Below are 23,205 nucleotides of genomic sequence, written 5' to 3'. Positions count from 1 at the left end.
AGTTACACCATATACCATGTGACGTCAACGTGGGTCATTTGCATAGCTAGGTCAAGAGTCCCATTTATCGACAATACTGCATTCATGTGATGCATTTATTCAAATGAATGCGAATGTTTGACATAATAAGATAAAATCGTTAGTGGATTGAATATATCATTACAGACATACTGGATAATCTACAGAATTCGATATTTCACTAGGAACAACAATGGACATAGGGGAAACGCGGATGAAGTTTCGAGGTATAATGGGTAGCAACGTCCCGGTATATGGGTAAACAACACACAGAAGGCAATGGCTTTTGTTACGACGTGCTAACGTTTTCAATCAAAATCCTCGAAATATACTAAGCAGGGGATAAGACAATGTATATACCAACTGACTTTATTTCTAAAAGTTAAAAACATGAGTTTTCATGAGAAAACAAGATTCATCATTTATCGCGTTTTGTCATGGCATTAATTTCTTCGCAATGTCGATTTCATGTCTTTTGTTTATGTCTATGTGATAGAACAAATCATGTTAATGAAGTCCTTGATGAATAATAATGCACGCGTATAGCTAACCCCTTGAAGTTTCATATGCCTTGAAAGTTGTATGCATCCTATTAGAAATATAATAAAAACGATGGGATAAGAAGAAACGGCACGTAAAATTAAAGTTTGAAGTGCTTTTTTTTTTAACTCGCAGATAGGTATTGATCTACTTTTACTTTTTTTGAACTAATATTTAATTGACATGTTACCTGCCTGAACTTTCTTCATAATTCATAGGTGACAAATTTCTTTTATTTTCATTATCCGTCTGCTGAAGATTATCAGTGTAAGCCTTCCATTCACGAAATCTCTTCATGTCAAGATGTATCACCCGTTTTGTAAGTATTTGATATATGTATAATTATTGCTATTTAACGACATTTTCCTTTGATCTTGCTAACTGATATTTCCTTTCTCAGCGCGGAGTCGAGTGATATGAAAACTTATTGATAGAAACTAAGGTTGCACGTGGCGTTGCTAATGAAATTGACATCAAATTGACAATGTCGTCATAGGTAAATAGCGATAAACAGATTATCATTGGTCATCTCAACTCGATTGCTTTTCTCACCTTCGCTTTACCGGCTCAAGTGAGAAAACCAATCTCGTTAAGATGATCAATGATAATCTGTAATTATAGGTTGGAGTCAATCCGTGTTATGTTGTTTATGATATTTTGTCGTTGTTTACAAATATGAAAGAGAAGCGAAATATAATAAAGAGTCAGTAAATTCCATAAGTAAAAAACATACACTGTCAATGTCATGGCAATAACGAATAATACACAAATACGACCAACAGTATGCATAACACACCGTCGGTAACTTAAAATTAAAAAAACACGGACCACACTGAAGTATGAGTTTTCTTTATCAAATAATCAACAGATGTTGGACGAAGATGTCTTGTATTCAAAAAGATATGTATTTAACAACGCATATACATTGTAGAAGTATATGCCTTTTATAGACTTATGCAAAATGTCAATCAATATTTAGGTGGCATATAGTCTTAAAAACCATCTCCATGTGATTCAGTATTAATATATAATGTTTGATTTCAACACTGTACTTTGAACGCAGAAATATATACTAAGACTATTTCGATTAAAATGCTACATACAAACAAACTTAGTGTAATTTTGTTAACACTAGAGATGCGTAACATCATATGCATGTCTGGTGGTCAAATCAATAATGTTTTATCTGTGAATATTTTCATTCATTTTATTTGAAACCCGTTCACTCAATATTCGAGAATTGACAAAATAGTATAATTCGTTATATTTCGTGATTTCATGTGTTTTTATATTGTTATCATGGAAGTCAACAAGTAATTTCCATGATGTGAACATTTTATTTCGTGTTGTACAAAAAGTATATTGTACAAAAATTCATCAAAATAATGATATTTAATTCATGCCTTCTTCGATGTGTAATCTGATATATTCTAATTCACAGAGACACAATTCATACCAGCTATATAACAAAGGATGTCAAAGGTAATTGAAATCAATTTGTGTTTGATGAAAAAGGTTTTTTGATTGTTTTATTTTTTCGGTTCAAAACTCATAGAGCTTGGAAATGATGTGTTAAACTAAACATAATTTCTGTTCAAAATTAAGGATTATTCAGACGAAATGGTTTGAAAGTCAAACTAATAAATTATTTTGAAGGTAAACAATGGGCACGATGTCAAAATTGCACACCTAGATCGATTCAGTGTTCCAATGCATAACAGATTTAAAATAACCTTTCTAAATTGGTTATTCAGCATAATGCGCAATGTCAACAACTCTAGCACGAAAACCCACTAACGGGCGTTTATTGTCAAATTTGCTTACCTAGATTGAAAAAAACATAAACGAACAGATACAAGTCAAGAGCTTTTAAACAGATAAATCTATAGTTGGATGGTATAAAGCAATTATTGGACATCAGCCATTGGATTTTTCTAAGCTGTATGTTTATTCGAGTTTCCCTCTTAACAATGCAATTGTAACGTTTGGAAGATGCGTATGAAAAATTATATTTCCTTTATTCCTTCGAGGTATACTCTTTTATTTAATACTGTGCTTATTTAAGCTCGAGGGAAGAAGCTGGCATTAATCGTTTTTATCACTACTTGCTGTAAAAAGTGAAATATCATAACTCCAATGGAAATCGGCAGGTTCCTTATCAAAAGGCAAAATCATAGGCTCAAACATATCTTAAAAATGGAAGTCAAATGTCATACTTCTGACCTGGTACAGACATTCCCTTATGTAGAAAATTGAGGATTAAACCTGGTGCTGTAGCTAGCTTAACCCCTCACGTGTATAAAAGTCGCATAAAATTCCATTATATTGACAACAATTTAAGAAAAAAAACCAAAAAGATATAATAGGTTAAAATGATGATGTATGTTCATTAAATAATCAGATTTTAGTAACTTATTCTGAAAGATGCGTTCACAATGAACGGGAAATAAAATATTTCAATTATATAGATTAATAGTTATGTATAAAATTGATGACACCGATGTTTTATTTATTTCATGGGTAGGGGTGTTAACAAACACCTTATACGACAAGGAAATATATAACAATCTTCTAATTGACAAACTGTGTAAAGTCATATACCCAGCGCATTTCAAAATTCTCTATTGGTGCAAATGAACAAACAGATGACCACGGATATTGTTCACCTGTCGTAAAATCTTACAGTCATATATTCGAGATTTTCAAATAACAACAAGCCATGCTAGCTATATATAGTCAGAGCATGTAATTCAGTGTGGTTGTCGTTTGTTATTGAAATTTACTACTTTTTTAATCATTTTTTTTTTACATAAATCAGATCGTTAGTTTTATTGTTTGAATTGTTTTATATTTGACCTTTAAGGAAATGTAGTAGCTGACTATGTGGTACATGTATGAATTGAGATCATGGATGAAGACTGTACAGTGACCTATATTTGTAAATGTATATGTCATTTTGTCTCTTGTGGAGGGTTGTCTGATTTGCAATTATACCACATCTTCTTTTTTTTATATATACCACATCTTCTTAATATAGTGTTATATTTTTTTTTTATTTGCAGCCATTAAGGATTTTAACACCACCCAAGTGGCTATTACATCGACGATACCATTTATCATAGTTCTAATGATAGGTATGATATTTCCATTTTTCGTCACATTTACAGCTTTAACGTTGCTGATGTTTTATTAACTTTTGTACTTAACACAATTCGTATGTCTGAAGAATTCAAAGATTATATTTTTCTACTTTACCACAAGGACATTTAGATGATCGTCCAGTGTTTTAAGCATTATTGAAGATAAAGGTGACAATTGATGATTATTTCCTGTTGTTCGTTTAAATAAAAATATTCAAATGTCATTTACGAATACTCATCACACAAATGATGCAAACTATAAGTTTATACTTTAACTGAATTTCAGGCAAGTGAACATAATATTTAACACGTCAATTGTATATCAAAACCAAATCACGTGTTAAATGTTAACACAAAGCAACACGAAACAAATAAAGGCAATAGTAGGATACCGCTGTTCAATAGTCATAATCGATTTAACTGAAAAACATCCGGGTCACAAACCATAAAAACAGTGAAACATATCAACTACAAGTGGAAAACAACGGAGCAACAGAAAAACTGAACTGCTACCAAGGCAAACGCCAACATATTGAAACGAACTTTTTGATAACAGTTTTTATGTTCCTGACTTGGTACAGGACATTTTAGGAAAAAGATGGAAGGTTGATTATGGTTTAATGGCTTGCGTCAACAATACTTGAAAAGTGTAACAAACATAGTATGAAATATTAAGTGATAACGATGTACATGTATTCACTTTTCAAAATTTTTGTTTATTTCCACACATATAACCGTTTATTAAATTTTTAATACATTTTCAGTCTTGTTTTCTGTCATTTCCATTTTTTGTATGCTTGGTAAGTGGATAATTGCATTTTGTTTTACATTAATATAGATATTATTATTCATTTCGACAGTTTAAATAAAATAGTGGTGTTTCAGCAAGGAGCCAGTATTGCTCAGTTGTCAAATTACATACAAATAATTTAATGTGTTGCCGACTTGGTTAAACTGTTTCAGGATAAAATGCAAAATTTGTAAAATAATTCTTAAATGTCAATTAACCATATAAGGAGGAATAAACTAACGTTTTAAGGTACGTTAAATAAGTGCATTATGTCTCCACTTGACAATTGTAGCGTTTGACTGTTTCTCTGAATCTAATCTAATAGTTTACACAAACATCAATACAAAATTGTTTAAAATTGTTATTCAAATTTAGTTAAACTTTGCAGAGTTCTTTAAAGAGATTATTTATGTTAAAGTAAACGTAAATATAAAAGGAAGACAACGACGTCGACATATGATGGTCGCCTATAAATATATATTTTTTTTCGAAATTCACAGCTTGAGATAAACTGTCAACGTTATTGCAAAAAAGGAATTACGCGGAAAAGATTAATAAAAAAAGCTGAATATAACTTGTAAAAGGCAACAGGCTCCAAACCAAAAACTTGGTTTGATCTGGAGTGCTCCGGAAGGGTAAGCAGAGAACACAGTCTCCACAGGTGGCACTCCTTATGTAACTCATGTTAAGTAATCAATTCAGAGATGCCACAATAGTTATTATAATAATATGAAAATTGTTGAATTGACGATAGCGATGGAGCATATATACATCTAAGCTTTTGTTGAAAATGTGAGATTTATCTGACCACAGATTGTTTTCCAAACTTGATATATAAATCTTTGAACGTGTAAAATGATACAAACTTTGCAAAATTTTATTATCAAATATTGTCTATTAAGAATTAACATCTTCGTCTCTAATTAATCACTTGCGATTCGTCATTTTAAGCAGTTTGCAGAAACTATATCTAATTATCTTAAAGATTTAATTATTTTCCTAATTCAAAACATGCAGCAGTTAAGAAATATTGCAAACGAATGTGAAAATTTGAGTAAGTGAGATCCACATTCTCTCTTTGATACTCAAAATCGAAACAGATTTGATATTCAATATAATCGTTGTGTCTAATTAAATGTTTCTGTATGTCCCTTTTTATTAAGATGTAATTCCTTAAAGTTTGACGTAACATTGATTGTAGTTCAACACATATGTCGTATCCTTTAAACTTTATATTGATGGTAGTTTGATAATTGACAGAATAATCAAACACCATATTTTATTATATATTTATTTTCAAATTCTACAAAAGGTAAACAAAGTGCATTTAAGAAAAAGAGCAGAAAATACATCGATAATAACGAGGTAAGAATGTTAAACGTTAGAATAGTGATTTGAGTTGTATTACGGTAAGACTTTTATTTTTGCAGTGTATAAAGCTATAAAAAGCTTACGTTTCACATTTAGAAAACATTAATAAACATGATGACAGTACTAGTGATGCTAGACTCACTGCATTTCTTTCTCTACCTTATATCACTTTAATGTGACAAGTCGCCCACTAAATGCTAGTTTTACTACGAACAAGCATTTAGATCCTGTCGTTTTTAAAGAATTTAATTTTCATTGGTAAAAGCTTATTTGCCATACCATTGTCGATTACTTATGATATTAATGAACACAACCTGATGTCCTTTCTTTTCATATTGATTATCAATTATTTCCGTTTCTTTGTTGTAGTTACGAATGTGTTTTCTCTTAAATAACAGGTAACACTACAGCTATTGAGGAACAGACTCAGCGAACCGTTATTGTATTCAAAGGTAACAGAAACATATGTATTCGTTGATTGTACCAATATTTGGAAATCTAATTATATTGTAAAGCATACACACATATTACAACTTTTTCAAACACGCTTTCTTCATCATTGTATTATAATAAAAAAAAAAAAGAAAAAGACAAACCAATGATGAGATTTACAAAAACATAATTTCAAAAAATCAAACACCAGGGTAAATAACAATTTTAATAAGCGTTCATAATGTGCAACTCATTGCACAACTGATCATTAAAAAATCCTTTTTGCAATACAATAGTCTTAAAAAGTATTGCATTGAAACAAGGAACAACGTTCAATGATAAAGATTACCTGACTCGAAAATGTGAAATAAAATACCTCCCAACAGTTAAGCACGAACGCATATGTATGCATATACATTTAGTCAACTCAAGTGAAATATTATATTGTATACAATACAAATCATATGGTTTACTCTTTCGTGTTGTTGTGGTATCAATATGTCGATATGTGTAAAACGCCTTGACAATATGATCAAAACGAGAAACAAAAGTAACAAGCAATATCATATAATCTTCAGCTAAGAAGAGAAACAACAATGGCAATGAGCAAACTATTGTTATTCTCTTCTTAAGGGAGTTCGCTCCTCAGTTTCAAAATAATGAACTTTTTTAAACACTAGTATATATTGAGAAAGGAATCAAAAGAGCAAACAAAAAATATAGGTCAATGTGCTTGATTTTGTGAAATTAGCTATTGAAATGTTGGCGGGAAAAGGGTCTCTCTTGACTGTTCATAGCTTTATCATGTTTATCATTGACACGTTTAAGTTCTCAAAAACTATTAAAAAATAATTAAAATTTTATAAGAATTTTAAAGATAGCTTTTCATGTAAAAGATTTATTTAAAGAAAAATGGGGTCAATAGGCAATTTTTTTTAAGGCATTTAAATGGATAAAACCAGAGGATTTTGAAAATCTGACAATAATTTGAAAACATGACAAGCGAACATCCTTAATGAATTAAATTGATCCGAAAAATATTGATATATTCAACTGGATAATCTGAAACAAAATTGATGCAATAAATATGAACCGAATACGGAACAACAATTGAAATCCCTTCCGGTTTTAAACATAATAAAATTGGTTACTTGTTATTGAAGAGATTATAAAACAGTTAAAGTAAGAATACGAAATCAAACATCTGTATCGGTAGAGCCATTTAAAGGATATTTTTCAAATATATAAAGCACAAAAAAAATAACAAACGTTTGTAAACCTTTTGTGATTTATTTTTTGTTTCTATGGTGGTTACGAAAATGTCCGTAGGTAGATATCATAGGTGTGGTAGGTGAGCCAATGATACAACTATCCACCAAGTCCAGTTTGAAATAGTAGACTACTATATGTTAAAGTATGGTCTGCAACACAGAGACTTGGCACACCGAACAGCAAGCTATGAAGTGTCCTAAAATGACTATTTTAAAATAAATGCAACAGTAGTATATTACTGTTCAAAACTCATAAATCGATAGACAAAAAACAAATCCGGGTTACAAACCAAACTGAGGGAAACACATTAAATATAAGAGGAGAACGACGACACAAAACTAAAAGGCAACACACACAGAAACGAACAAAGCACTAGACAAAATCCGATGAGAAAAGCAAATATAGCATAAAAACTAAATACATCAATTTGGAATAGAAAAGTACCGTGAACAGGAAAACCAAGGCTCTAACATATATATAAAAACGAGAATGAGAAACACTTATAAATCAAATCAACAAACAACAGCTACTAAACATCAGGTTTCTGACTTAGGAAAGATGCCAAAAATGCAGCTGGTTTAAACGTTTTTATATGTTCCAACCGTCACATTTACCTAAAACAATAGTTTAACATCCCAACATCGAAAGACACAATATAAATATCAATTAAAATGGCTTTCAATGGTTGTCGTTTGTTTATGTGGTACATAATTGTTTCTCGTTTCTCGTTTTTTATATAGATTAGACCGTTGCTTTTTCCGTTTGAATGGTTTTACACTAGTATTTTTGTGGGCCCTTAATAGCTTTATAGCTTGCTGTTTGGTGTGAGCCTAGGATCCGTGTTAAAGACCGCACCTTGACCTATAATAGTTTACTTTTATAAATTGTGACTTGGATGGTGGCACTCATACCAAATCTTCCTATATTTATTTACTCAATTAAAAGACATATCAACACAAACTAGTGGACATACCCTAAACGAATAAATTTGATGTATGCCACAGTGGGGATACAAAATCAACAAAATCATGGATGAGATGTTAAATAATATTAGAAAGACAACCATAAAAGTAGGGTATATAGTACTGGAGTACGGAAATTTTTTACAAAATAAAAAAAAAATGTGTTGTTCATAGTACGTATACAAGAATAGAAGAGTAAAGGTATCTTTACAGTCATTCCAAACACTTATCAAATTGGAATAAATTCAAAAATGAGAGACGAAATATAGCACTTAATAAGTAAACATTCAATAACATAAATGCTTTACAAGTTGTATCAACATGTGAAATTAACGAAAATATACGATTTAAGAGTGCACACAGTTACTGAAAGCTAGTTGAAAGCCCAAAACAAGCAATGCTAAAAATAATCATGCTTCAGAGAGTTAGAGCACCAAAACACATCCTATCGATTTAGTATTTTAACATCACGGACAGTTAAAAAAAGCCTGACTTGCAAATTACTGTGAAAGACAGATCGTAATTTTGATTATCAGTTTATTATTTATTTCCCACGTAGCTTTGCAAAACTAAATATAATAAACAAATAATCAAAATATAAATGAAGGCTGTTTAAATATGACATCCAGTCATATATGAAATGCTATACTGTCCACTCAAATTAAAGTTGACAGCACTCACCTCTTTTCCAATATTCAAGGGAAAAATGTTTTAATTTGTAGAATAGTTTCCTGCACTTTAGAAACGTTTCTCACAGAAGCGTATTATCCTAGATTGGCGTTAAACAGTTCTAAAATCGCATTGTGACAATTATACCTTTAAAAATCTGGTTCGTTGGCGACGTATTTCGTGTTCTTGGGTGTTTGAACTACATAATTGAAAATGTCCTCTTGTTTGTGATGTTTTTTATACTATTGTGTCCTATTTTTGATGAACCATATTGAATGAGTGAAGATTTGCGGATGATGCATGCATAGTAGGAGAAAATTATCTGGTAAACACATCTGGTTCAGTCAGACATAACGTATGTATGTATATCGCGAAAAAGATCGAAATATTAAACAAACATTTGGGTTTCTGTATTTTTTGTATTTACATACATACAATATAAATAGAAATGTATGTTCTTCAGTAATGGGGTATCAATACATCTGAAAGTGAAACTAAATAATTTTGCAAGATGCTTTTTTTTTTTTAAGTTCTGTTGAATTCTACTTCACATTTGAACTGTAGTGGTGCACAATTAGTTTAATTTGAAATTTCAAATGTCTCTTGAAGCATCAAACCTCCAAACGCAGCACAATGTGGTCGATTAAATCTCCATTAAATTGATGAGCTCCTGATTGGTGCATTTGTCGCGGAAATCATTTGTTTTTTTCACAAAGCTTAATTGTTTAGAAATTTAAACAACATGAACAATGCATTTGTACCCACGAACCACAATTTGATAGACACCGATTCGTGTACAGAAATAATAGAGACAATTTCATCACAAGTCGCAGTTTTGAAAAAACAGACAAAATCAAAGATTTTCTCTATAAAATGAAGAAAACATTCATAGATTTATTTTTATAATTCACATATTATTGACACCGCTTGTTGAATAAATCAATTTTCCGTTGATTAAATGGTACTAAGAACTATAGTATGACTTTTAGGTGAACAATTTCACGACCGGGGAATACATCTTTCTATTGATTTGTCAACATGAACATAGAGATTGTTTTCGTCCTTTTTAAATTAATATCAAAATGAGAGACGCGGACGAAACTGATTATTTCTAACAACAATTCTTTCGGGAATGAAGATTGAAAATATGTGAATTTCCTATTTATTCTGTTAATGTGAAGTCCTCCATTAAGACGTTCTATTTGATGGTTTTTAAATGTAACTCAATAATATTGCTGGACAACTACTTATTTGCAGGGAGGATAAAATACTGCACATATGTTGTTTGTGCCTCTGAATGCGTGACAAAACATATTTGACCAATTCCGAAAAAAAATTCTAGATGCGCCTAATTTTGCCATTCGTTTGGTGTGTTTAAGCTTTTAATTTTGCCATATGATTATATACTTTCCGTTTTGAGTTCGGAACTTTTGTGGTTTTACTTTTTAGCAAAGTCTTAAACTGCATCCATATGTTATTTTATTTTCCATTTTGTGTTAATGGCTTTGATCTCACAGTTCATAGTTGTTGACGATACATTGGTCTCCAGTTATATTATGACAAGTGCTCTTGTGCATGGGGAACAAGTGCAAGAGGAATCGAGTAGTTTGGACTTCAAATCAACGAGGATAAAGCTACTAATATTCTCTGTAAAATCTCGAAACAAGGTTGTGTGTATGTATAAGAAATAGTAGGTGAAGTTTTCTCTTTGAAGTGACAACCATTATTTTCTGTACATATTTTGTGATGAACATTATATTGATTTCATAACAACTCTTTATGACAAATTCTACATTCAAAAACAACGTGTTTCATCCAAAGAAGAGTTTTTATCAATAATGGATTTTTTCGACTTCTTGGGAGAGTGAATTCAACTTTGAAAACGGCGTTAAGTGATGTTAGAATGGGCTTTTCAGGATAGAATAAGTCTTAAATTAGAAATTAGCAAATTTATATTACATTTCTATTTAATTTCGTTTGTCCAGAGTGTTTGTTTTACTGGATTTATATCAACCAGGAAAGTCCAGAATGAAGGCCAAGGATGTATTAGACTTTAATATGAACAGAGCTGTATGACTTATAATATATCCATGCATATCAATAAAATGAATATCATATATATACTAAATCATACCTAAATCGTTTAGTATGCTTTAAATGCATGATTTTTACACGTAGTTGTCAGAGTTTTGGTTTACTCGTTTGGATATTTTTGTCTCTAAATTAAACTCATCTTACTTACGTCGCTGTGTATATAAAGTTAAGAACGATTTCTTTTGTTATTATTTTTAACATTATTAAACAAACATAAAGCAATGAGTAACTACATAACTATGAAAAATTCTGTTATAGGTAAAAAAAAATGTAACTTAGTTCAAAAAGATAAAAATAGATGAAATCCATTTTCTTATTATTAGGTACTAACACAGCATCAAAATCTTATGATATACAATCAATTTCTTGATATTTCTTATCAACATGTAAGATTGATTTATTGGAGAGAAAAAAAATGAAAAAAAAAATACTAAGTAAACAAAAGCGTGTTTGATATTTATAGGGCAAAAATGACGTTATTGTTGCTTTAGAAATTGGCTTCACCTGTTCTGGAATAGCAGCTTGGCTTTGGGAAACCAGCGAAGAACCGCTTATTGTTCCTCTAACATGGAAGGCTGAAGACTCGTGCCAAATAAGTAATAAAACTTCTACAGCAATTTTATTCAGACCAGATAAAACCGCTGATAGCATCGGAGACGATGCAGAATTCGGGCATTATAGAAGAAATAAAAATACTATTGCTGACTGTTCATATTTCAAAAACTTTATGCTTACATTATGCAAGGAACAGGTAAGTCAACTAACAGAAATGTAAGCACAGAAGTCAAATATTTAAATATTGCTTTTAGGGACCAGTCAAAATTTATCATCGCATAGGACCGGTGCAAAAAATAAAAACATTTAATAAAAGTTACAACCCTATCGCTTTCTGACTGAAAAAAAAATGATGTCCTATGCCAACTTAGTAATAAAAAAGTTGGTGTTCTATCCTACTTTTCCAATGTATTGTAAATAAAAGTATACTTAATAGAGGCATTTAACATATGTTGTCTTTATATAAATATGATCAAAAGCAAAAGTTTCATGTTTTATTTTGTTGATTCACATAAAAAATTACAGGCATGGCATAAATTTTGACCGGTCCCTTATTGGAACTTGATATAATTAATGTATATTGTTTGATACATACATACAGTTTAAAATACTTTTTATCCTACACGTGCACACTGTCAATATTTCTGCATTTCTCAAGGCTTATTATCAAAATTAAAAGGTTTGGTTCAATTACTGGCTTCGTAATTTTCGATAGATTTAAATTTGAGTAATCATTGTTTTGAAAAATGACAAAATGATTCTTAGAATTTAATTTTTTTGCGTTGTTTTTTTTCTTTTTTGCTTGGGAGGTCAGTATATCTTTTTACTTTCCTTTTGAATGGTGTCTTTTTTCTCCATTGTTTTTGACGAATAGTCTTATGTGAAGTTGAAAAACTAATAATAAGTGTAAGGACGGCTCGATTTCTTACAACAAATTAACTATTTTAAGTTGCGTACTGTAACTGTTAACATGCCCAATTATCTGTTAAGTGTGTCTGTTATATAATATACTGTTGTTTTAAAGATATGTGTTTTCTATGTAATCTGCCGAAATCTATAGTAAAGTTAGAGGAAGGTTGGAATGTAAAAAACAAATACTTTAACACCGCCACTTTTAATGTGCATGTTCCGATTTTGACACTAGTATTATACCTATATTCAAATATTACTAAACGATTCACAAGCTCAAAGGTAACAAACACAAACTGAATTATTCGTATAATTTCAAAAAGCAACAGATATGTGTGCGATATAGGTCACTGCCGATCAAATGACATTAAAGCAGATGTATTCATGCATAATATTGTTATAGAGAAGCGGACGTGAATAGTAGATCTTTGATTTTTTTTTATGATTAGAATAAATCTTAAGCTTGTCGTCACTATGCTCATCTGCTTTTTGTTTAAAACTGCATATTCCTGACTTGTTTGTTTTTGTATGCTTTTTCTTTATATACGGTTTACTTCCATTTTTCGTTTCTTGATATGAATTGTAAATTGTATGAATAGGTGAACAATATATTATTATTTGAATAATACATATTTAATTCATCAGAAATTATTTTAAAGGAAAGTAATTTTCAGAAAACATGTACAAAATGTATCAAATGAAGTAGCAAGTTCATTTGCGTTTTCTTTTGTTAAAGGAGAATATAAACCCAGCCTTGATGACACACTTTGACTAACACGTCATTAACTAAATTTTAGTACAGAAATGCAATAAGATCATATTATTCAAGGATTGTTTGTTACATTTGTTTAATAATTCTTGTGAACATGATTTGTCTATGACGTTCACAACTTACCATACAATATGGGTTTTGTCCATAGTTTTAACCAACACAGTGACCTATACATTTCTAAAAATATAACATTTATATTTTAGGACCAATTTAACTCTAAATTGTAATATGAATGTTTTCCAAATTGAAGAAGGGATGATAAAGTATGTAGACAGTATTACAGTTAACGTAAATGTGATTCAAAAACAAATTGCATCATATTAAACACATATTCGTTTTGTTGCTTAAATTTGAAAAATAAGGTGCATCATACCCTATTTTGTTTTTACATTTCGATATAAAACTTATTTCAAGGAAATAAACAGGGACGACATAGCAATATGGGATGTGCAGAAGAAAAGCAGGATGAAGGCTGTTGAAATTGTCTCTTCTTTTATCACGAACATGAAACATAAACTTTTAAAAGACATATTTAATGGTGAATCAAATACTGAAATCCAATGGGTATTTACTGTTCCAGCTATATGGTGTGACAAAGGCAAGCAAATTATGTCAAAAGCAGCTGAAATGGTATGCACTATAATGATAGCATTTACAACTGACGTATAGGTGTATGTTTTGCGACCTTTTAATGGAAAATGTTTTAAAGTATATGTTTTAGAAAGTTAGAAACTGATCTGGAATTTGCTTTGCACTTTTGTATTCCCTGCAGCGGGTGATAAAATAGAAAATAATTAAAGGAGTAAATTCGGTAATGGCTATATTTGGCCCCGATTATAAATTTAAATGTAAAAAGATGAAAAATCAATGTTTTAAGTTGACTTTAAGACATGTGAGAAAGTAAAATAGAATTATTTTTGTAAAAGTTTTATTCTAACGCGTTTTTTACAGTCAAAATAGGTCAAGATAAGAGAATTTGGTAAAATTTGACAAAATCGGTCGAATTTCAACCAAATTTAGGATCAGGAAACATGGAGCGCAGGCGTCGACAAACTAAATATTCAAGTAAGACATGTGAAATGTCTTTACAAGCATTATTTTAAAAGACCTGTGTTGTCGACGTAAGCGCTCTATGTTTCCTGTCAATAATCGATTGAAAATTGTCTATTGTCATTGACTTTTTCGTGGATAATCAAAATAAGTACTATTTTTTACGTCATAAATAAAACGCAGGAAGGTAAATGTTCAACAAAAGGGCTAATATCCTATCTAGTCACTATATTAGCTATGATTAATTGTGATATTTATCAATAAATCCTAATTTGAAATTTAAGCTAAAAAAGGAACGATCTCCTTTCACTTTATGTGGTCCACTCAGTGACACAGTTTTAATAACCTAAAATTTTCAGATATTCGATATATATGGGGTCATAAAATTCTATATGGGATGAGAACGATGATCGAATCCACATATGAAATTGACTGACCCTATAGATGTCGTAGTAGGTCACTAGCACACAATGTCACGAATTTTCTTGCCGAAAACTTGTGTATCTTGACATGTGATATTTAAACTAGTGGCCCATGAAAGTGACCAAACCTTCAATACCGTAGGTAGTTAGAACCAACTTTTATTTTGTCTATACAAAAACAAATTCAAACAAAAACGAATTTTAGGCTTTAAATGTGTTTTGTGAATTTATTTCAATCGTTCATTATCAATTTCTTCGTCTCTTGAAACCTTTAAAGAGATTTCCTCACACACAGTGTTGTTTTTACTACCGGACGTAACATTACTACTAACAATAGATTAAAATAAGCCCCGGCTTCTTACCCAATATGGAACCCTTCTAACCCAATATGGAATATACACGGTCTCCACACGGTTGCTTTGAAGCAATCAGGTTCATAGAAAGGTATAGGAGGTAAGATAAGAGCTATTTTATTCTAATGTATCTTGTGGAGCAAAACATCATGTAAATTTAGTTTAAATTATTACATATGGGAAATTATTGTTCAATTTAAAACATTCTGTAAAATTCAGGTCAGTTTTAAATTTCAAAAAAATCCATGGATTTAAATTAAGACCACCAATCTACCTGAAACCATGCACTGACATGCATATCATAAAGGTACATGTACTGTTTTTCTGCAGAAGTAAATGTATCCTATTGTAAACACGTAATAAACTATGCATATTCTAACTAAGCGTTGAACATAAAATATTGAAAACTAAGTAATCCTTTTTAAGATAGTAAAAGTTTAGTTTGTTAAAGTACCGTCTATCAGATTCAATCTGTATATCTAACTGCCTTGAAACTTGAACACATTAGATTTGTAAAGGAATACGCTATTTATGGAAGTTTTTTTTAAAATTGGTATGTAAATTTGCATTTCAGTAATACTTTTCTACGGACCGTTTGGTCTTTTCCGTGATCAACACAGGACGAGACTACAGTGGTTAAACTTTATTAATTACATTTTTCCTCTGAATTATCAAATACTGTGGATTCATTTATATCTATTGATGAGCTTAAGTTTGTACTTTCGTGGATATTTGATTTCGGTTGTTTTTTTCAAGATTCTACATACATTTCTATACAAACGTGTAATTCGATGAAAATTTGAAAATGTGGCTTCTAGGTTACTACACAATCCACGGAAATTGGTATCGAACTAATAATGATGAATCCACGGTATTAGGTTTTGGGCTATTCCAAATTATTTCTTTGGTTCTTATAACGTGACTCTGTACTTTAAAAGATCCCGTCAGTATGATATTGTTCTATTTTATGTCATTATGATATATTTCTAATATGAATTACAAAATAAGTTGAACCATAAACGTTAAAATCATTCAATCGCGTAGTGGAATTAACTTTTTGTGGATTCTTATAAATTCTATATATAACTTATGGACTATTTTCAATCTCGGTCTATTTCTGAAATTATTCTTACATACTTTTGATTGTTTAACATGCTAACATTGCCTATGTAAATTTCAAAATTGTTTGTATGTACATTGATCGACAAATCTATGTGACGTATAAAATTTTCTGACGTCAGACACACAAATCAATGAATGTGTTTGTATTCTGTTAAATTGTTCGTTTTAAAATTGTTAAACGATGATGACTGATGTACCCATATTTTGACTATTCTATTTATTGTGTCTGTTAAGTTAACGCATCAATGTAAATATAACGGAAATTGATGAGACTGTCATCAAAGTAAGAGGGTTAGCGCTATAAAATCAGGTTTAATCCAACATTTTCTACATTTGAAAATGCCTGTACCAAGTCAGGAATATGACAATTCTTGTCTATTCGTTTTTGATGCGTTTTGTTATTTGATTTTGCCATGTGATTATGGACTTTCCGAATTGATTTTCCTCTAAGTTCTGTATTTTTGTGACTTTACTTTCCACTGCTATTTACTTGATATACAGGTTTCAATAAGTGGGGCTTTAAATGTGTTTGCCTCTTTGATACGATCACTGTAAGTAGGTGGGTCTGTCAATTACACCTTATTCTTGATCTTCAACACTAGAATATTTAACATATGGTAACGTTTACTCTGATATAATTGAAAAGTCAGATTGAAATTGGTTTTTCATATTTAAATTAAAATGTAACACACTGGAAATATGACATCTGAGATTGAGCTTTTGATTATTTTATCACGGAACTGACGCGATATATCATTTATTTAAAACGTGTACCAGGACACCTGATACTATCGAAAACTGTTGCCGTTACACCGTCAACAACAAAACTTTAAAAGATTGTTATAGAAGTATAAATAATCTGGTATTTTAAAATTTGACTACAGACAATAACTTGATCGCATATGATTGATAAATACTCTAGATTATGCGTATAACATAAATGAAACTTAAACATGTTAAAGTATTGCATCCAGAAGATATTTGTTTTAATTTTAAGCAAATACAGGAAACAAACCTTTTCTTAACCCATGGTATTAACCAATTAAAAAATTACAAAATAAAATGTTAAAACATTTGAAACATAAGTATACCTGTAGATATAGAGTCAAAGAGGGACGGCATATGCCTAACATTTTTCAGAGTTATACTATAAAAAAATATGGGATGCTGTCTAATAATTGTATGTATACATAATTCTATTAAAGATATATAGTCTTTGCCATCTTCGTTCAAATATTGCCAATGTTGCTGTAAGTAGCGTTAGACACCATGCATTTTCTTAACTAAACAGTAAAAAATCCTTCAATTTTCCTTTATCAATTTTACATTTCAACACATTTTACATCTTGTGGACAAAAAGAAATGAAATATTTATATAGATTGAGGACAGTCATAGTCAAAAACCATCTTGTTTGCAAAATGTTGTCCTGAAATATCATTGAATAAGATGATTATTTTATTCTTCAGGCTGGATTATCACCAGACAAATTCATGCTTTTAGAGGAACCTGAAGCTGTATTAAAGTATTATTCCATAAAGGCCAACGAGTATCCGACAAAGCTCCCTGCATGCTACAGGTGTATTGTTTTACAAGTAGGAGGTATGCATTTATAATAGATTTGGGTGAGGTAAAACAATGGTCTCAAGAATGTTACTTTCCCATACCATTAAGGACTTTTCATGATCTGTTTATTTAACTTATTATCAACTCAAAATGGTTAAGTTACATACAAAAAGGATATTTTGAGTTATAACATATTTTTAAAAGCAGAAATTAAAATTCTTTGTCGTTGTAGTTCGAATGATGGAGACTCCCTTATAAATTAAATGGCATTTGCAATTGAATTCAAAGAGCAAACTGAAAAATTCTTCTATCTTTGGCAGTCTTTCTATAGCGACCCAGCTCTAGTTTTTGTGAGATGCATGTATATTCTCTGTATTTGACATATATACATTGTATTTTTACATGTAAGCTGTAAGTGATAGAGACCTACGTTTATTATATTTGAGGTCAAAGATAAACATTCCGTTCTAAATGTTGATCTGTCCTATAATTTCATACTTTTATATGATACATTATTCTAATCTTTATGTCTTTCAGACAGGATAAATTTAACACTTATTTAATTTAAAAGTATCTAATACCTTATATTTGTCAAATACGTTTGTCGTAATCTATCACATGAAACATGTGAAACCATAAGTGACATTTCAAAATCTGAAGCAATATCATTTTGTTAAAGATAAAGTATGTCGAAACAATATTTGTTTGCATCGTTTCACATCAGACGTTCCTGATATCTATCTTTTGATACAATAATATATCAAAAATTGAACAATAGCTTTTTAATTGTTGTTTTTATTCTTTTTAAAATTTATATTTCTCTTGTCAGTACAGAAATAGTCATATTAGTTGTTTTCAGAAACTGCGTGCTGTCAAAAACATAAATGGTTTTTGCTTAAAGTTATACGAAACGTTTTTCTTGTACTTTTAATGTTGTCGAAAGTATATATTGAACCAATGCATGCAAATAAACTAAACTAAGTCCTGCATGCATTTTGTCTTAATCTAACTCGTATTATTGACAATTTGTATTTCATTCTGATGTTGATGACGTGTTTATTTACCTTCCAGTTTATATCTGAAGTATACAGGATCGTAAAACTGAAAATCAAATAGTTTATTTCGTGCATGGCGTCGTGCAGGGTTCAACAATAACAACCGTCCGCTAGCCCGAAGCTAGTTAAAAATAAGGTAGGGCTAGTAAAGTTTTCATAACAGTAGTCCCAAATTTTGCAAAAAAAATAGGAATTTCACAAAAATTTGATTTTCAATAAATCCCAGATTATTTGCTGACCTTTGCTCTCTTTATTGAACAGTTTAGTCACGTAAATTTTGATTGTCAGCCGTTTTTAACATGAAAGGTACTTGAAAAAAAAAACGGAAACAATAATGGTACTTAATACATTAAAAACCAGATGTGTTACAAACGCCGTGTCGATTTTATCAAACACTTGGATCCAAGAAGTGTTTTCATATTAACACATTAACACATTAATACGAAATTTACATACACTACTACCGCTGACGTAACTGCTAGGGAAAATGTACAACTTTTTGGAATGAATTTCAAGCCAATTTCTTAGTAATTGGAATGTTTCTCTAGGTGAAAAAGCCTTATTTCGGATGTAATTTGTGGCAAATAATATCACTGAATGTATTATCATATATACTAAATCATAGGTCTCTAATAAAAATATACTGATTTAAAGGAACAAAATCGTATCTTGCAAAAAAAAAACTGACAAACAATAAGGTAAAAGAAGGAGTCCACGAAGAAAATTATGACAAAACACACCAAGGTCAAACCTTTTTACTTTTGTGGGTGTATTTCAAATCCCTTACTTATCCATCTTCATTAAAGACACTAGTAATAAGGATAAGTAAAATGAGGAGAATGCTGAAGTAATGATCTAAAGAGGTCTTCAAAATAAGTTGAACACATTTTTAATATAGATGATAAAAATATGAAAATATTCAATTTTTGGGGATGTTTTTTATTAGCAAAACAGTGAAATTACATGAAACAAATATGTTCAAAAACCTCTGGAAATGTTCCAGAACACAGGATTTAGCTTCATTTGTACCTAATATTTTACGGGGGCGTCGGCATGCCCCCGGACCCTCTTGGATAGGCTGATAGGAGAATTAATAGTGCCATTGGATGTGGGTTATTTTTATATTTCCCGTGCACTCCATTTTTTAAACAAAAGGGCGATGGATACAAAAGGGAAATTAAAACTCATCAGTGTAGAATAAACCTGACAACACCATGGCTTAAAAGAAAAAAAGAGAAACGGAAAAACAACAGTACACAAATACAACATAGAAAACCAAAGACTGGACAACATGAACCCGACTAAACATGTTGGTTATAACTTGTCTTCCGCAAGTGTCAGCAGATCATGTTCCACTTATAGCACCCGTCGTGTTGATCATTTTAGTACAAATCATATGATATGTCTAATTCGGAGGGAATTGGGACAATATAGTAGTTTCGACATTTTGAACAACCCCGCTGCAATTTTGCGCCTGTCCCAAGTCAGGAGCCTCTGGCCTTTGTTAGTCTTGTATGATTTTTGATTTTAGTTTCTTGTGTATATTTCAGAGTTTAGTATGACGTCCATTATCACTGTACTAGTATACATATTTTTAAGGGGCCAACTGAAGGACGCCTAAGAGTGCGGGATTTTCTCGCTACATTGAAAAACTATTGGTGGCCTTCGGCTGTTGTCTGCTCTATGTTCGGGTTGTTGTCGCTTTAAAATAACCTATTTCCTTTCTCAATTTTATTGTCATCTGTAAACTACAACACATGAAGGCGTCTGTAAAATAACGAAGGGTGTATCAAACAATTCCTTTACAGTTGTTAAATGATTTATTGTATCATATTTGTTCTTTTAGGATCATTTAGTACTTTTAACCTCTAAGGGAACATTTGTTTCCATTATTATATCCCGGTTTTCCCTTTGCACTTGTTTATTCAAGTTTATGAACATCTTGAACTTTTTTTTTAAATGTAAAGTTGCATGTGACTTTAACTTATTATATAAATATCGAATAAAAACGTGACTGATCCCTGTGAAAAGATGATAATACAAGGCATGCTAGGTTTACGCTTCTTTTCATAAAAAAAATAAAAACAAATACATACATTAGTAACTAGCATGAACATTTTGCATGCCAGACACGTTTAAGCATTTCTTGATAAAGATTACATCTATGCCAATGTTGGGAAAAATACATTCGCAACGATTTTAAAGACAATTATACCAAAAAAAATGAGAAAAAAGTTCAGCAAGTGACCCAAGTTAACAGCCCCCAAAGAGTATTTGTAAACTTCAGCTGTATGTGTAAATCTTATGTAGTTGTATTAGTCAATCGGTTATTTGTTGTTATTATACATAACAATTGTATGTCTGCTTCATTTATTAATTATGAATATATAAGTCTGTAATAGAAAAAAAATATATTTCATTTGTTTTATTTAATTTCTTCGTAAAATAGTCAACTTTATCACCTGTGTTTTCATTTGCGGTGCCAACCCTCGTTCATTGAAATTTTGATTCAAAGGTGAAGAATATGATATATAATATTTATATACTAAAATATTTGAGGATGAGTGGTAGTGCAACTGTTGATTTTGCCAAAACAATTGAAATACACATAATTTTTTAGAGCCACAATTATGGCTAACTGAATCACCTCTGTTGGAAGTCAAATGATACTTGAGATATGTTCAGTGGTTGTCGTTTGTAAAAACTTTGTATTTGTTTGGTTTATAACTATTTCGAGTTGAGCGTCACTGATGAGTCTTATGTAGACGAAACGCGCGTCTGGCGTACTAAATTATAATCCTGGTACATTTGATAACTATTTAATGTGGTTAACAATTTAAAAGTGTTTCTCGTTTCTCGTTTTTAAATAGATTTTACCGTTGGTTTTCCCGTTTAAATGGTTTTACACTAGTTATTTTTTGGGCCCTCTAAAGATTGCTATTGGTGTGAGCCTAGGCTCCGTGTTGAAGACCGCACTCTATAATAGTTTACATTACAAATTGTCACTTGGATTGGGAGTAGTATCATTGGCACTTATACAAAATCTTCTTGTATCTGTTAAATAATTGTCAAAGCCAACATATATATTTTTTCCTAAATATTTTGGATTTTGAAGATGAGACAAAATATAATCTGATTCCTTTCATGCTAGATGCTTTACAAAATAATAACAAGCGTTTACTTTGTGAAACTGACATTAAAGATTTGATAAACAATTAATGAAAATAAACAAAACTCAATAAATATGTACCTTTCTTCCAAATCGTTTCACGTTTTTTATTGGAGGGGGAATATTGTCGGTAATCGGGGATTATTAAGAATTGTAAATCTTTCTTTCAAACTTGATGCCAATATCTATTTCCAACTTTAACTCTTTTTTCTAGTATTGTTATTAAACGCTTATCGATAATTGTTCTTTCTTTTATTATAGATAACGCAATTAATTCAACAATAATGAAAGTTGAAGATGATACTTATACGATGAAGACTACTATATTCAGTCAGTATGAAGGTGTTATTCAAGAGGTTTCAAACTTTATTTCCGATTTATTTGGTACAAAAGTTTCAAAACATTGCCAAAAAAATCACCCGCTGGAGTATATGACATTATTTTACAGTGTCAAAAAAGAAATGAAGTGCGTTCAACCGAAAACAGATATCAAAATATGTATTCCACGTGTATGGTTTGACATATTTGAAGACTTAACTACTTTATCTGATGCACACATGAAATCTCATTTACATCAAGATGTTGATTGTGAAGGAGATGAAATGAAACTTAAATATGAACTATTCTGGGCCTTTTGTGACAACTTCATTCAATGTAGACTTCAAGTAATTGATCATATTTTAGCAACGGAGTCGGTTGCTGGTATTGGTGTTCTATTTCTTGCTGGAGACTTTATTGAACCGGTTTTTGTTGACGCTTTGAAACGACAATATCCTAAACATACAATACTCGTAGCAAGGGATCCAGATAAGGTAATTCTAGAGGGTGCGCTTATGTCGTGGAATGAACATTTTTTACATTCCAGCTTAAAGTAAAACAAGTCTTTATTCGCATTGGACTGGTGTGATGTACAAACATTTAATTTTCAGTTTAGCACGATATTTCT

General features: G+C 30.8%; 1 protein-coding gene across 1 annotated transcript; it reads left to right on the top strand.

The window, feature by feature from the left end:
• The first annotated feature begins 14,000 nt into the window (after positions 1 to 14,000).
• LOC134695601 (uncharacterized) lies at positions 14,001 to 23,192 on the top strand. Its single transcript, XM_063556878.1, has 3 exons — positions 14,001 to 14,154; positions 17,939 to 18,071; positions 22,521 to 23,192. The coding sequence occupies exons 1-3, from the start codon at positions 14,029 to 14,031 to the stop codon at positions 23,132 to 23,134; spliced, it is 873 nt and encodes a 290-aa protein (XP_063412948.1). The 5' UTR covers positions 14,001 to 14,028; the 3' UTR covers positions 23,135 to 23,192.
• The last annotated feature ends 13 nt before the right edge of the window (positions 23,193 to 23,205 follow it).

This window comes from Mytilus trossulus, chromosome 14 (genome assembly GCF_036588685.1).
Source record: "Mytilus trossulus isolate FHL-02 chromosome 14, PNRI_Mtr1.1.1.hap1, whole genome shotgun sequence".
Lineage (NCBI taxonomy): Eukaryota > Metazoa > Mollusca > Bivalvia > Mytilida > Mytilidae > Mytilus > Mytilus trossulus.
Note: the sequence above shows the minus strand (reverse complement) of the source record. Positions and strands in the feature narration are given on the sequence as shown.

Bases quoted from the DNA above. Each gene is read 5' to 3' on its own strand.
- LOC134695601 (XM_063556878.1), top strand. From the start codon at position 14,029: ATGAAACATAAACTTTTAAAAGACATATTTAATGGTGAATCAAATACT. The intron at 14,155-17,938 runs GTATGCACTATA...TTTATTCTTCAG, and splicing joins TGTCAAAAGCAGCTGAAATG to GCTGGATTATCACCAGACAA. The intron at 18,072-22,520 runs GTATGCATTTAT...CTTTTATTATAG, and splicing joins TATTGTTTTACAAGTAGGAG to ATAACGCAATTAATTCAACA.